This window comes from Oncorhynchus tshawytscha, linkage group LG03 (genome assembly GCF_018296145.1).
Source record: "Oncorhynchus tshawytscha isolate Ot180627B linkage group LG03, Otsh_v2.0, whole genome shotgun sequence".
Lineage (NCBI taxonomy): Eukaryota > Metazoa > Chordata > Actinopteri > Salmoniformes > Salmonidae > Oncorhynchus > Oncorhynchus tshawytscha.
In genome coordinates, this window is record NC_056431.1 from 13,252,731 (window position 1) to 13,267,182 (window position 14,452).

Genomic DNA, 14,452 nt, shown 5'->3' on the forward strand with positions numbered 1-14,452 from the left:
AGGTTTGTATGCGGTTTGCATCAACACACAGAGACGTATACAAAGCTCTCCCTCGCCCTCCATTTGGCAAATCTGACCATAACTCTATCCTCCTGATTCCTGCTTACAAGCAAAACTAAAGCAGGAAGTACCAGTGACTCACTCAATACGGTAGTCGTCAGATGACGCAGACGCTAAGCTACAGGACTGTTTTTCTAGCACAGACAGGAATACAATACCCATCAAAAGTTTGTAGAACACTTACTCATTCAAGGGTTTTTCTTTATTTGACTATTTTCTACATTGTAGAATAATAGCGAAGACATCATAACTATGAAATAACACATATGGAATCAGGTAGTAACCCAAAAAGTCTTAAACAAATCAAAATATATTTTATATTTGAGATTATTCAAATAGCCACCCTTTGCCTTGATGACAGCTATGTACACGCTTGGTATTCCCTCAACCAGATTCACATGGAATGCTTTTTCAACAGTCTTGAAGGAGTTCCCACATTGGCTGCTTTTCCATCCCAAACCATCTCAGTTTGGTTAAAGTCGTGGATTGTGGAGGCCAGGTCATCTGATGCAGCACTCCATCACTCTCCTTCTTGGTCAAATAGCCCTTACACATCATGTAGGTGTGTTGGGTCATTGTCCTGTTGAAAAACAAATTATAGTCCCACTAAGCCCATCCCAGGTGGGACGGCGTATTGCTGCAGAATGCAGTGGTAGCCCTGCTGGTAAGTGTGCCTTGAATTCTAAATAAATCACAGATAATGTCACCAGCAAAGCAGCCCCACACCATAACACCTCCTCCTCCATGCTTTAAGGTGGGAAAAAAACATGCAGAGATCATCTGTTCACCCACACGCGTCTCACAAAGACACGGCGGTTGGAACCAAAAATGTCAGATTTGTACTCCAGACCAAAGAACAAATTTCCACCGGTAATGTCTGTTGCGTGTGTTTCTTGGCCCATGCAAGTCTCTTCTTCTTATTGGTGTCCTTTGGTAGTGGTTTCTTTGCACCAATTCGACCATGAAGGCCTGATTCACACAGTCTCCTCTTAACAGTTGATGTTGAGATGTGTCTGTTACTTGAACTGTGTGAAGCAATTTCTGAGGCTGGTAACTCTAATGAACGTATCGTGTGCAGCAGAGGTAACTCTGTGTCTTCCATTCCTGTGGCAGTCCTCATGAGAGCCAGATTCATCATATTGCTTGATAGTTTTTGCGACTGTACTTGAAGAAACTTTCAAAGCTCTTCAAATGTTCCATATTGACTGGCTTTCATGTCTTAATGTAATGATGGACTGTTGTTTCTCTTTGCTTATTTAAGCTGTTCTTGCCATAATATGGACTTGGTATTTTACCAAATAGGGTATCTTCTGTACACCCAACTTGCCTTGTCACAACACAACTGATGTTAGTCATTGTCTCTGATTGGGAACCATATTTAGGTAGCCTGGGTTTCACTGTGTGTTTGTGGGTGATTGTTCCTGTCTCTGTGTTTTGCACCAGATAGGGATGTTTTTGGTTTTCCACGTTTATTGTTTTGTAGTGTTCATGTTTATCTTTTTTTATTAAACATGAATCAATATAACCACGCTGCGTTTTGGTCCGCCTCTACTTCACCTAAAGAAAACCGTTACAATGACACTGTATGACAGAATTTATGCCTGTTTATCATGTCTATATCAGTGTCAAATAAAGTGTTACCTAAATTGCCTTGAATGTAAAAGTCAACAACCCATTTGGGCAAAAAACATGCCAGTAGACTAAGCAAAATGGGAACAGTCAAACCAAAGATAGGATCACAGAGACACACTGTGATGTACTGTAAGATGTAAAAGTTCCAGACACTGGTCCACTCCACTCATAGGCTCATGCTTCTCCTCAGACGGTGTGGTCGAGTCAGCTGACCTGTGACAAACACTCCATGGTCTACGACGGTGCAATGGGTTGCAGTGGCAATGCTCTGAATGTTCTGGTCAACGGACCAGCAGTTCTGAGGTGCTGTTGGTTCTATTGGTGGAGGAGACATGAAGAAGGAAGGTGAACTGATGGAGTACGGGTGACTGATTCGATACCCTTCTGTCTGAGAGACTGAAATCTCAGAGACAGAGCTAGAGACAGTAATGCCCTTTCTGGAATACTCATAGATGTTCTTCATGAAGGCACTCTTGGTGTTGTGCTCCTTCTTGAAGAGGATGACGTAGCACTTGGGGAAGAAATGACAGCTGAGGATGCCATAGTTGGAGATGAGGATGACCACCATCTCCACTGCTGGCAGGTACTTCCCAGAGGTGGTCACATAGACGGGCACAAATATCAGCCAGGACATCAGGTAGAGGAGCATGCTGAAGGTGATGAACCTGGCCTCGTTGTACTTCTGTGGCAGCTTGCGGCCTTTAAACGCGCAGGCAAAACATACGAGCGCCAGGACAGCGATGTAGCACAGCATCACACCAAACGCCACTTGGGAGCCTTCGTCACACTCGGCCAACACAGTGGTGGTGAAGACCGTGGCCTTCTCCCGGGGGCTCTGCAGGACCAGCCACAGGGTGCAGGTGATGACCTGTAGGGCCACGCAGAGACAGATGATGGCATACGGTTGGTAGAGGCGGCGGAGAACATTCTTCCGGTCAGGGTTGAGCTGGAAGGCCAGCAGGATCTTCAGGGACTTGACCAAGATGCAGGAAACACACAGGGTGAAGCTGAGGCCAAACAGCACCTGACGCACCTTGATGACGAGATGAGAAGATATGAGACATTGAGACAGAAATGTATTATCTCTTTGTATTTATGTTTGCTTTCCGTTTACAAACTGAATTCCTTACCACAAAGTAACAAAAGGTTCAGAACAATACACACACAATAAACCATGAATTCACAAAATAACACTGATACATTCAGACAGTACATTATAGCAGTGTTTCCCAAACTGTGTGTACCGTACATACCTTACACTGTAGGCTGCTGGGATGACCTACAAAGAACACAGCACTAACAAAACTTCCCACTAGAGAGAGCAGGATGATCTGGGAGAGAGGCCCCCCGGCAGCCCTCACAACGGGGGTCTGGTGGTGGTGTAGGAAGAGAGCCCCCACCAGGAGAACCAGGATGATGCCCAGGGCCGCCAGCGCCAGCAGCACCTCCGCAAAGCCATCCTGCCAGGAGAAGAACTCCAGGGTCTTATGGGTACACCCAGAGCTCCCTTCCAGGGACCACTCTCTCTTTGTCTCACAAGAGAGACACTGGTCCATGTCTGGAGAGAAGGGTTGTAAGGTAGGATAGTGCTTGAACAACTGTCTAGCATTTAGAAATATGTGTGCTGTTGCCTAGTACTAAATGTTTTGGATAAGAACAGTGTTGGGAAATCTTAGATAACATATTGAAGACATGGAGGAAGATTGTGTGAACAACAGGGCAACACCTGTTTACTGCAGAGAGATAGAGTACACGGGTGTGTATAGAGAGACAGGACAGGAGAACTAACCAGTGTTGTTGGAGTAGTGGTTCTCAGTGCAGTTGATGCATTCATAGCAGCAGGTGTGCTGACCCTGAGCAAACTTCTTGAACTTCCCAGGTTCACAGCTAGGCGAGCACACAGACACCACATCCTGCACCGGGACACAATGACCTAATTTAAATGGATGACCCAAGACAACTGTGACTGAATTCTATTAATAGTAGTATTCAAATAAGCCTTTACGTGTAAGGCCAGTTTCCTGGGCACAGTTTAAACTCTCTCTCGATTTAAAACCATGTTCAATATGCCAAGTGTATTCAAACTGAGATCTCACAGGAATGTGTGATAACAGACAGGTGCTCCCAGTATGTGCCAAGGTATGTGGTTTTCACATTCAAACAATGCCCATTGTTTCACTGTTTAGGAGTTATTGAATTTCCATGTTTAGTTTTCTTTAGTCACTTTGAGGAAGAAGTATATTTTTTGACATTCCGACCTGTTTGTGTTTTTGTCTCTGTATGTCAAATGGGAATAACAGGTTAATATGGATGTGTACTTGAACCTTTGTGTGGCAGCCTAGCAAACAGACTAAAAGAGATTGAGACCTAACCTTAACACGAACCCTCAGGTCAGTGAGATTGTTGGTGTTTCCACTGGTGTAGCTGAAGCTGTTGTTGATTGGATGGTACACAGCTACAATGTCATGGATGTTGATGACCCCTCTCACAGACCTCCACAAGGTTACATCATAGCCCAGGTTGATGTCTCCTTTCTGGTCAAAACTGTAGCTTTTCCCCTCCAGCTCAAAGCGACTGCCCCTCAGGGTTTCAAGCACCTGAAAAAAACATGCAAAAATATATTCAAATATAAGAACACATACCATAGACCCAAGCTATATCAAAAGTACACTGTGTATACAAAACATTATGAACACCTGCTCTTTCCATGATATAGACTGACCAGGTGAATCCAGACAAAAGCTGTGATCCCTTTTTCATGTCACTTGTTAAATCCACTTCAATCAGTGTAGATCAAGGGGAGGGGACAGGTTAAAGAAGTTTATTTTATTTTATTGTGTATGTGTACCATTAAGTGCCTTTGAACGGGATATGATAGTACAGTTGAAGTCGGAAGTTTACATACACTTAGGTTGGAGTCAGTGAAACTCATTTTTCAACCACTCCACAAATTTCTTGTTAACAAACTATAGTTTTTTTTAACAAACTATAGTTTTGGCAATTCGGTTAGGACATCTACTTTGTGCATGACACAAGTCATTTTTCACAGACAGAAATAGTTTACAGACAGATTATTTCACTTATAATTCACTGTTTCACAATTCCAGTGGGTCAGAAGTTAACATACACTAAGGTGACTGTGCCTTTAAACAGCTTGGAAAATTCCAGAAAGTGATGTCATGGCTTTAGAAGCTTCTGATAGGCTAATGGACATCATTTGAGTCAATTGGAGGTGTACCTGTGTATGTATGAAGGCCTACCTTCAAACTCAGTACCTCTTTGCTTGACTTCATGGGAAAATCAAAAGAAATCAGCCAAGACCTCAGAATTGTTTTTGTAGACCTCCACAAGTCTGGTTCATCCTCGGGAGCAATTTCCAAACGCCTGAAGGCACCACGTTCATCTGTACAAACAGTACGCAAGTATAAACACCATGGGACCACGCAGCCGTCATACCGCTCATGAAGGAGACGCGTTCTGTCTCCTAGAGATGAACGTATTTTGGTGCGAAAAGTGAAAATCAATCTTAGAACAACAGCAAAGGACCTTGTGGAGATGCTGGAGGATATAGGTACCAAAGTATCTATATCCACAGTAAAACAAGTCCTATATCAACATAAAGATGCCACTGCTCCAAAACCGCCACAAAAAAGCTAGACTACGGTTTGCAACTGCACATGGGGACAAAGATCGTACTTTTGGAGAAATGTCCTCTGGTCTGACTGTTTGGCCATAATAACCAATGTTATGTTTGGAGGAAAAAGTGGGAGGCTTGCAAGCTGAAGTTCACCATCCCAACCATGAAACACTGGGGTGGCAGTATCATGTTGTGGGGGTGCTTTGCTGCAGGAGGGACTGGTGCACTTCACAAAATAGATGGCATCATGAGGGAGTAACATTGTGTGATATATTGAAGCAACATCTCAAGAAATCAGTCAGGAAGTTAAATATTGGTCGCAAATGGGTCTTCCAAATGGACAATGACCACAAGCATACTTCCAAAGTTGTGACAAAATGGCTTAAGGACAACAAAGTCAAGGTATTGGAGTGGCATTCACAAAGCCCTGAACTCAATCCCATAGAAAATGTGTGGGCAGACCTGAAAAAGCATGTGTGAGCAAGGAGGCCTACAAACCTGACTCAGTTATACCAGCTCTGTCAGGAGGAATGGGCCAAAATTCCCCCAACTTATTGTGGGAGGCTTGTATGAAGGCTACCCGAAACGTTTGACCCAAGTTAAACAATTTAAAGGCAATGCTACCAAATACTAATTGAGTGTATGTAAACTTCTGACCCACTGGGAATGTGCTGAAAAAAATAAAAGCTGAAATGTATCGTTCTCTCTACTATTATTCTGACATTTCACATTCCTAAAATAAAGTGGTGATCTAACTGACCTAAGACATGGATTTTTTACTAGGATTAAATGGCTGCATTTGTGAAAAACTGAGTTTAAATGTATTTGGCTAAGGTGTATGTAAACTTCCGACTTCAACTGTATGTGCCAGGTGTCAAGAACTGCATCGCTGGCTGGGGTTTTCACGCTCAACAGTTTCCTGTGTGTATCAAGAATGGTCCACTACAAAAAGGACATCCAGCCAACTTGACACAACTGTGTGATGCATTGGAGTCAACATGGGCTAGCTTCCCTGTAGACCACTTTCGCTACCTTGTAGAGCCCATGCCCCGACAAACTGAAGCTGTTCTGAGGGCAAATTCAGGGGTGCAGCTACATATCAGGAAGGTGTTACTCATATTTGATATATTCAGTGTATATGAGATATATTAGATGAGATACAGTATATAAGTACAGTCTGATGTGCTGTAGACATGTGCAGTAGTTACCTCCCAGGGTTGGACCGTGCCTGGTGTCTTGCAGTCCTTTTTGCTGCAGATATCAGCCACTGCATGGGCGATGGCACTGACAGCCATCTCCACACTGAAGACCACTTTTGCATCGCTGTTGTTTAGCAGGATCTCTGCTGGGATTGTGAAGGAGGACCCACACCCGGGATCTCCCGACTCGTTTAGCAGTGAGTAGAACTCCTTTAGGAAGGAGTTGTTTCCTATGACATCATTGATGTTAATCAGATTCATCAGGTAGCGATGGAAAGGAGCAAGGTTCCCTCTTTTGAAGGAGAAGCCAACCACATGGCCGATATCTAGGAGGTCCATCTCTCCCAGGACCTCTTTGGACGAGGACCAGCTATCACTGGCCACCCACACCTTCTCCCCCAGAAGCGACCCCCAAACCCTCAACTCCTGGTACAGGTACATCATGTGAATAGGCCTGGCGAACGATACCACCACCTTGACATTGGGGTTCCCGAGGAGGGTGGCGGCGGCTTGTCTGAATGCTGATTCGCCGTCAGGACTGGTTAGCGAGTTAGGGAGGATCTCTTTGAAGGCCACACAAATCCCTGAGGCGGTTGCCTGGGAGACGAAGCTGTCCAGGGCAGAGCGGCCGTAGTCTCCATCCGTTGTGACCACGCCGACCCAGGTCCATTTGCTGTCGCTGAGCAACTGGACCATGGCCCGTGTCTGGTACAGGTCGCTAGGTACGGTCCTCAGGAATGCAGGGAAACGGATCTTGTCACTCAGGATGATGGCAGTGGAGGCGTAACTGATCTGTGATGATTCGAAGAGAGAATTATTTCTGGTTGTCCAATGTTGAAGTGATTTTGTCCTTCATCTGTATCATCATTGCTGTCTATTTAATTTATTCAACACAACTTAGTTATTTATTGTTTTATCAACCCTTTTGTTACATCAATCGTCACTTTGTGGGTGGGATTGGACTGCTTGCCTGAGGAATGAGCTCCAGGTTGAGTTGCCGGGCAACAGCGATGGAAATCTCAGAGGAAGAGGCCCCAATGACGGCCATGATGGGTGGGGAACAGGTGGAGGTGTTGGCTCCTGTGTTTGGCTCCTGTGTGAAGTAAAAAATGTACAACCTTTATGTGAGGTGCTGACTATTGGAAGAAACTATACAAATAGTTTATTCTTGCTGTGGATTAATCTGACCAACGTTTTTGCTGAAGAGCCTTTACCTGTGTGAAGTCAGCTGAGGCCCTCAGAGCGGTGGTGACATCAGAGCAGGAGTCGTGGATACGGTACCCCAGAGAGATCCCTAGTGTAGTCAGGACAGGGTATCTGTTGGCCGACTCTACAGCGTGGATCATAGCCAATGCCTGGGTGAACCCGACCATGTTGAACCTGTGTTTGTGTGTGTGTGTGTGTGTGTGTGTGTGTGTGTGTGTGTACATAAAGCATAGTTGGATCATCAGACTGTCTGTGGTTAACCTGTCAGTGCAAATCAACTCTCTCTCACAAACACTTAGTCATACATGCGGACAGAATCACACACACACACAGAGTGAGAGAGTGAGAGAGTGAGAGAGTGAGAGAGTGAGAGAGAGAGAGAGAGAGAGAGAGAGAGAGAGGATTCGAAAAGTATTCAGACCACTTGACTTTTTCCACATTTTGTTACTTTACAGCCTTATTCTAAAAGTAAGTATTTAATACACTGCCGATTTTGCAGGTTTTCCTACTTACAAAGCATGTAGAGGTCTGTAATGTTTATCATAGGTACACGTCAACTGTGAGAGAAGGAATCTAAAAAAAAAATAATCCAGAAAATCACATTATGATTTTTAAGTAATTAATTAGCATTTTGCAAAATTGGCAGTGTATCAAATACCTGTTCTCCCCACTGTATATATATAAAATATCACATTTACATAATTATTCAGACCCTTTACTCAGTACTGTGTTGAAGCACCTTTGCCAGTGATTACAGCAGTGAGTCTTCTTGGATATGACGCTACAAGCTTGGCACACCTGTATTTGGGGAGTTTCTATCATTATTTTCTGTAGATCCTCTGTCAGGTTGAGGAACATTTTTAATGTAAGGGGTTTGAATATTTTCCAAAGGCACTGTATATGTGCATTAAAGTGGTCAAAAGTTCAGTATTTGTTTCCATATTCCTAGCAAGCTTGTGACTCTACAAACGTGTTGAATGCATTTGCTGTTTGTTTTGGTCCTGGTCCCGATTATTTAGTGCTCAATAGAAATGATTGGTAAATTTAGTCATTTTTCGAATCCAATCAAATCAAATTGTATTGGTCACATACACATGGATAGCAGATGTTAATTTAAGTGTAGTGAAATGCTTGTGCTTCTAGTTCCGACAGTGCAGCAATATCTAACATGTAATCTAACAGTTCCCCAACAACTACCTAATACACATAAATCTAAGTAAAGGAATTGAATACATTTTTTTTTACATATAATTATATGGATGAGCAATGACAGAGCGTCATAGGCAAGATGCAATAGATGTTATAAAATACAGTATATACATATGAGATGAGTAATGCAAGATATGTAAACATTATTAAAGTGGCATTGTTAAAGTGACAAGTAATTCATTTATTAAAGTGGTCAATGATTTCAAGTCTGTATGTAGGAGGCAGCCTCTCTGTGTTAGTTAGTGATGGCTGTTTAACAGTCTGATGGTCTTGAGATAGATGCTGTTTTTCAGTCTCTCGGTCCCAGCTTTGATATACCTGTACTGACCTCGCCTTCTGGATGGTAGCAGGGGTGAACAGAAAGTTGCTCTGGTGATTGTTGTTCTTGATTATATTTTTGGCCTTCCTGTGACATAGGGTGCTGTAGGTGTCCTGGAGGGCAGGTAGTTTGCCCCCCGTTATGCGTTGTGCAGACTGCACCACCCTCTGGAGAGCCTTGCGGTTGAGGGCGGTGCAGTTGCCGAACCAGGCAGCGATGCAGTCCGAAAGAATGCTCTTAATTCTGCATCTGTGAAAGTTTGTGAGGGTTGCGCCTTCTTTACAACAATGTCTGTGTTGGTGGACCATTTTATTTTGTCCAGGATCGTAAAACTTTCCACCTTTGCCACTGCTGTCCATTGATGTGGATACGGAGGTGCGCCCTCTGCTGTTTCCTGAAGTCATCAGGAAGTCCAGGACCCATTTGCCCAGGGCGGGGTTGTGACCCGGGATCTCTAGCTTAATGATGAGCTTGGAGGGTACTATGGTGTTGAATACTGATCTGTAATCAATGAACAGCATTCTTACATACTGTAGGTATTCCTCTTGTCCAGATGGGATAGGGCAGTGTGCAGTGTTATGGCAATTGCATCGTCTGTGTGCGTGTCTGCGTGCTCAAGTGTTGAGAAACATATTGTGAGTCCAAATTTGAGATTTTTGGTTCCAACCGCCATGTCCTTGTGAGACGCGGAGTATGTGAACGGATGATCTCTGCATTTGTGGTTCCAACCGTGAAGCATGGAGGAGGAGGTGTGATGGTGAGGGGTGCTTTGCTGGTGACACTGTCTGTGATTTATTTGGAATTCAAGGCACACTTAACCAGCATGGCTACCACAGCATTCTACAGCAATACGCCATCCCATCTGATTTGCGCTTAGTGGGACTATCATTTGTTTTTCAACAGGACAATGACCCAACACACCTCCAGGCTGTGTAAGGGCTATTTGACCAAGAAGGAGAGTGATGGAGTGCTGCATCAGATGACCTGGCCTCCACAATCACCCGACCTCAACTCAATTGAGATGGTTTGGGATGAGTTGGACTGAGTGAAGGAAAAGCAGCCAACAGGTGCTCAGCATATGTGTGAACTCGTTCAAGACTGTTGGAAAAGCATTCCAGGTGAAGCTGGTTGAGAGAATGCCAAGAGTGTGCAAAGCTGTTTTCAAGGCAAAGGTTGGCTACTAATCTAAAATATATTTTGATTTGTTTAACACTTTTTGGGGTACTACATGATTCCATATGTGTTATTTCATAGTTTTGATGTCTTACTATTATTCTACAATGTAGGCTAGGTGGGCTCTGTTTTTTTAACAGCTTTGATTTCACACTAGCTTATCACCCGGGATCCAGGAATCAGAAGGCAGATGTCCTGTCACGCCAACACGATGTCTCTAACGAGGAGAGGGAACCCAAGCCCATCATCCCCAGCTCACGCGTTGTCACCCCTGAGATATGGAGTATTGAGACCATGGTCCGACAAACCCAGACCCAATAACCTGAACCCGGTGGGGGACCCACTAACAGACTATGTTCCGCGGTCAGCCCGGTCCCGAAAACTAAAATGGGGACACTCCTCTAAATTAACCAGGCATTCAGGGGTTAATCGGACACTGTAGTTCCTGAGGAGGAAATTCTGGTGGCCCAACATGATGGAAGACGTGAGATTATTTGTTGTGGCGTGTTCCATCTGCGCCCAAAGCAAGTCTTCACGTCAGCGACCGGCCGGGTTGCTCCAACTCCTGCCCATCCCCAGCCGGGCCTGGTCTCATCTGTCTGTAGACTTTATCACAGGGTTACCGCCATCTCAAGGGCTTACCACTATCCTGGTGGCCATCGAACGGTTCTCCAAGGTAGCCCATTTCATCGCCTCACCCAAGTTGCCTTCATCGAAGGAGACCGCTGATCTCATGGTTACCATTGTCTTTCACCTACAGGGACTTCCCCAGGACATTGTCTCAGATCGTGGGCCCCAGTTCATTGCACTGTATTGGAAGGCCTTCTGCTCCCTGTTGGGGGCATCGGTGAGTCTCTCCTCCGGGTTCCACCCTCAGTCGAATGGGCAAACTGAGTGGGCCAACCAGGAGCTGTAGAAGTTCCTCCGCTGCTTCATCTCCACCTAGGCCAGCAACTGGATTAAATTCCTCATCTGGGAGGAGTAAGCGCATAACACACTGCCGAACTCCATAAAGATCATCAAGGACAACAACCACCCGAGCCACTGCCTGTTCACCCCGCTATCATCCAGAAGGCGAGGTCAGTACAGGTGCATCAAACTGGGACCGAGAGACTGGAAAACAGCTTCTATCTCAAGGCCATCAGACTGTTAAACAGCCATCACTAACATTGAGTGGCTGCTGCCAACATACCGACTCAACTCCAGCCACTTTAATAATGGAGAAATGTATGAAAAATGTATCACTAGCCACTTTAAACAATGCCACTTCATATGTTTACATACCCTACATTACTCATCTCATATGTATATACTGTACCCGATACCATCTATTGCATCTTGCCTATGCCGTTCTGTACCCTCACTCATTCATATATTTTTATGTACATATTCTTCATTCCTTTACACTTGTGTGTGTATAAGGTAGTTGTTGTGAAATTGTTAGGCTAGATTACTCGTTGGATATTACTGCATTGTCGGAACTTTAAGCACAAGCATTTCGCCACACTCGCATTAACATCTGCTAACCAACAAATAACATTTGATTTGATTTACTGTGTGTGTTTTGTTTCCTGAGTGAGTTTTTGAGACTTAGCGTTTGTTGTTTTTTCAAGTGTACTGTAATCCTGAAGCTACCGTTTCTCACTATAATACTGTAAGTATTATGTTTATCCTTAGCCACTGATTCCTCGTCTGGTCTCTTCTCTGCACCTGGGTCCAACCTGACCACGTCACAGACAGTCTGCACTTTAACCCCATAGTCATTGTATAATTTCAATTCCAAAGTGCTGCAGTACAGAGCCAAAACACCAACAAAATTGTCACTGTCCCAATACATTTGGAGCTTTCTATATCTTCCACAATGTACTAATTACTTGTCCGAATCGCCTTAACACTTTGTGAAAAGTCAAAGTAAGCAATGCAGCCCAAGGTATTGACCTACACTCTTCTCATTTGCAGAGTATTATCACTCTCTGTTGGCTGTAGACTGATGGACTCCAGAAATACAGTCATTTAAAGGGACAGATTTCCTGTAATAAATCCTCTATGACGTTAATCCTGTCTGTAATAAGCAGACAAGGCTACAAAATAGTAGCTACTAAAACAATTGGATACCACGAAATTGGGGAGAAAAAGGTGTAAAATAAAAAAAAGAATAATAATAACTATAAAAAAGTGATAACTAAGTGGCTTGGGTCCATGGCCAGGAAACTCCCCAGACCTTAATCCCATTGAGAACTTGTGGTCAATCCTCAAGAGGCAGGTGGACAAACAAAAAACAACAAATTCTGACAAACTCCAAGCATTGATTATGCGTTGTGTTGGATTGACCCCTGACCCCTCACTAGCCAAACACAGATGTTAAAACAAATGGAACATTTAAAAAAATTAAATAAGTACTATTCTCTTCTATTTTAGATATAATTGCATATTAATGTGACATTTTACAGAGGGAGAGAGGGATAGAGAGTGAGAGACAGACAGACATACAGATTCTTTCAAAATCTTTATACAACACCCTATCTTATCTTGACACTCACCTGACACAATGTGGTTCATGGGGTGCTGAGATGTTGGGGGATTCCTCTACTCCCTCATGGATGGGAAACAGCCCTCCAATGATGATATCTCCTGGTGCTGTGGCTCCTGCTGCTTTGAAGTGTCCCACTTTGGCATTGCCCTTCTCCAACAAGGACAGGATGACTAACAGGTGGAGAACATCACCCATGGGTTCCATCCCCTCTCTGTTGGTACTGTCCAATTCTCAATGTTGGTGTCTCTCCTTGCAGTTTCTCTCACACCCCCTCTAACCTTCACTGACTGTGTCTGTCTGTCTCCTCTCTCTCTCTCTCTCTCTCTCTCTCTCTCTCTCTCTCTCTCTCTCTCACTCACTCACTCTGTTTTCTCCTCTAGCAGACTGACACAGTGACCTGTCAGCATAATAAATAAAACCACACCTGTTGCTTCCTCCTAATCCCATCTAATGTCTGCATAACCCTGCCCCCTCCTGCCCAGCCCACTCTGACAGACATCCACACTGACTGACTCACTTGACTCCAGCTAAAGGTGACAGACAGTCACACAAATGCATCACAACTGATCTGCAATATAAACATGTTTTTGTTCAAGATGAAAGACAGAACTGATTTCATGATACCCAAGTTTTCTTTTAAACACTTGGGTCGTTTAACACTTGGATTACACTTAAGTGTTTATTGAGTCACAATGTTTAACCTTGACATTTCAGAGATAAATTAATTTATTGACTGTCTCCTGTTAGCCACTCCTTCGTCATCAATGCATTGATTTCACAAGATATCCAACCATTTGTCTTTGCCCTTTTTATTAGTTAATCCACAGTAGAATACATTAATCAAATACAAATGGTAGAAATAGTTTTAGCTTTGTTTAAAAATGACTGTATGAGGTCATGTATCATATCCAATTACAGTAGTAACACAATGCAAACACTATAATAAGCACATTGACCATGCTTTTCCAAGAAGACTACTAGAGGGTGCTAAAATGTTGTTCCTATGGTAAGCAATAAACCTCATTCAGGCTATGTAATAATAACGATTCAAGGGTCTATTAGGGGTGCTTATATTTGTCCTGTTTCACACGTCTGTAACCTATTCATTGTGTGGTGAAATGGACATGTGGTTCTTGGATATCACACTCCCCCTGAGAAACCCTGGGAGAGTGGAGTCACAGCATGGGATCAGCCATTATTGATGTAAACCCAGGCACTCAACTAGCACAATACTGTCACCTACATCATAATTATCATGGTCACAGCTTGGATGGAAATATATCCTGCACCTTCTGTAGTAGTGAGATCTCATCAAAATAATCAGCTAACAGCTTCGTCCCCTCAATGTAGTTGTACTGTGTCAGTGGAGGATGTACATTGTGTCAAGATGATAATGATGATGTGTGTATTCCAGTGACATTATTATGTTGGAAGGCAGCTGCACATCTCTTTCTCTGGGGTCTCTCTTACGTTAAAGAAATGGT

General features: G+C 43.7%; 1 protein-coding gene across 1 annotated transcript; it reads right to left on the reverse strand.

Annotated features, from left to right (window-relative positions):
* Positions 1-1,645: 1,645 nt before the first annotated feature.
* On the reverse strand, positions 1,646-13,238 carry LOC112244468 (G-protein coupled receptor family C group 6 member A-like). The gene is made up of 8 exons (XM_042306655.1): positions 12,976-13,238; positions 7,743-7,908; positions 7,499-7,621; positions 6,523-7,320; positions 4,077-4,289; positions 3,482-3,605; positions 2,946-3,250; positions 1,646-2,725 (listed from the first exon to the last, which is right to left on the reverse strand). Exons 1-8 carry the CDS (start codon positions 13,170-13,172, stop codon positions 1,859-1,861), a joined length of 2,793 nt encoding a protein of 930 aa, XP_042162589.1. The 5' UTR covers positions 13,173-13,238; the 3' UTR covers positions 1,646-1,858.
* Positions 13,239-14,452: the final 1,214 nt, after the last annotated feature.

What these genes read in the sequence shown, in the direction of transcription:
- LOC112244468 (XM_042306655.1), bottom strand. Translation starts at nt 13,172, where the DNA reads ATGGAACCCATGGGTGATGTTCTCCACCTGTTAGTCATCCTGTCCTTG. An exon ending in CCTCAGCTGACTTCACACAG is followed by an intron (nt 7,622 to 7,742) that starts GTAAAGGCTCTT and finishes TACTTCACACAG; the next exon opens with GAGCCAAACACAGGAGCCAA. An exon ending in ACCTGGAGCTCATTCCTCAG is followed by an intron (nt 7,321 to 7,498) that starts GCAAGCAGTCCA and finishes GAATCATCACAG; the next exon opens with ATCAGTTACGCCTCCACTGC.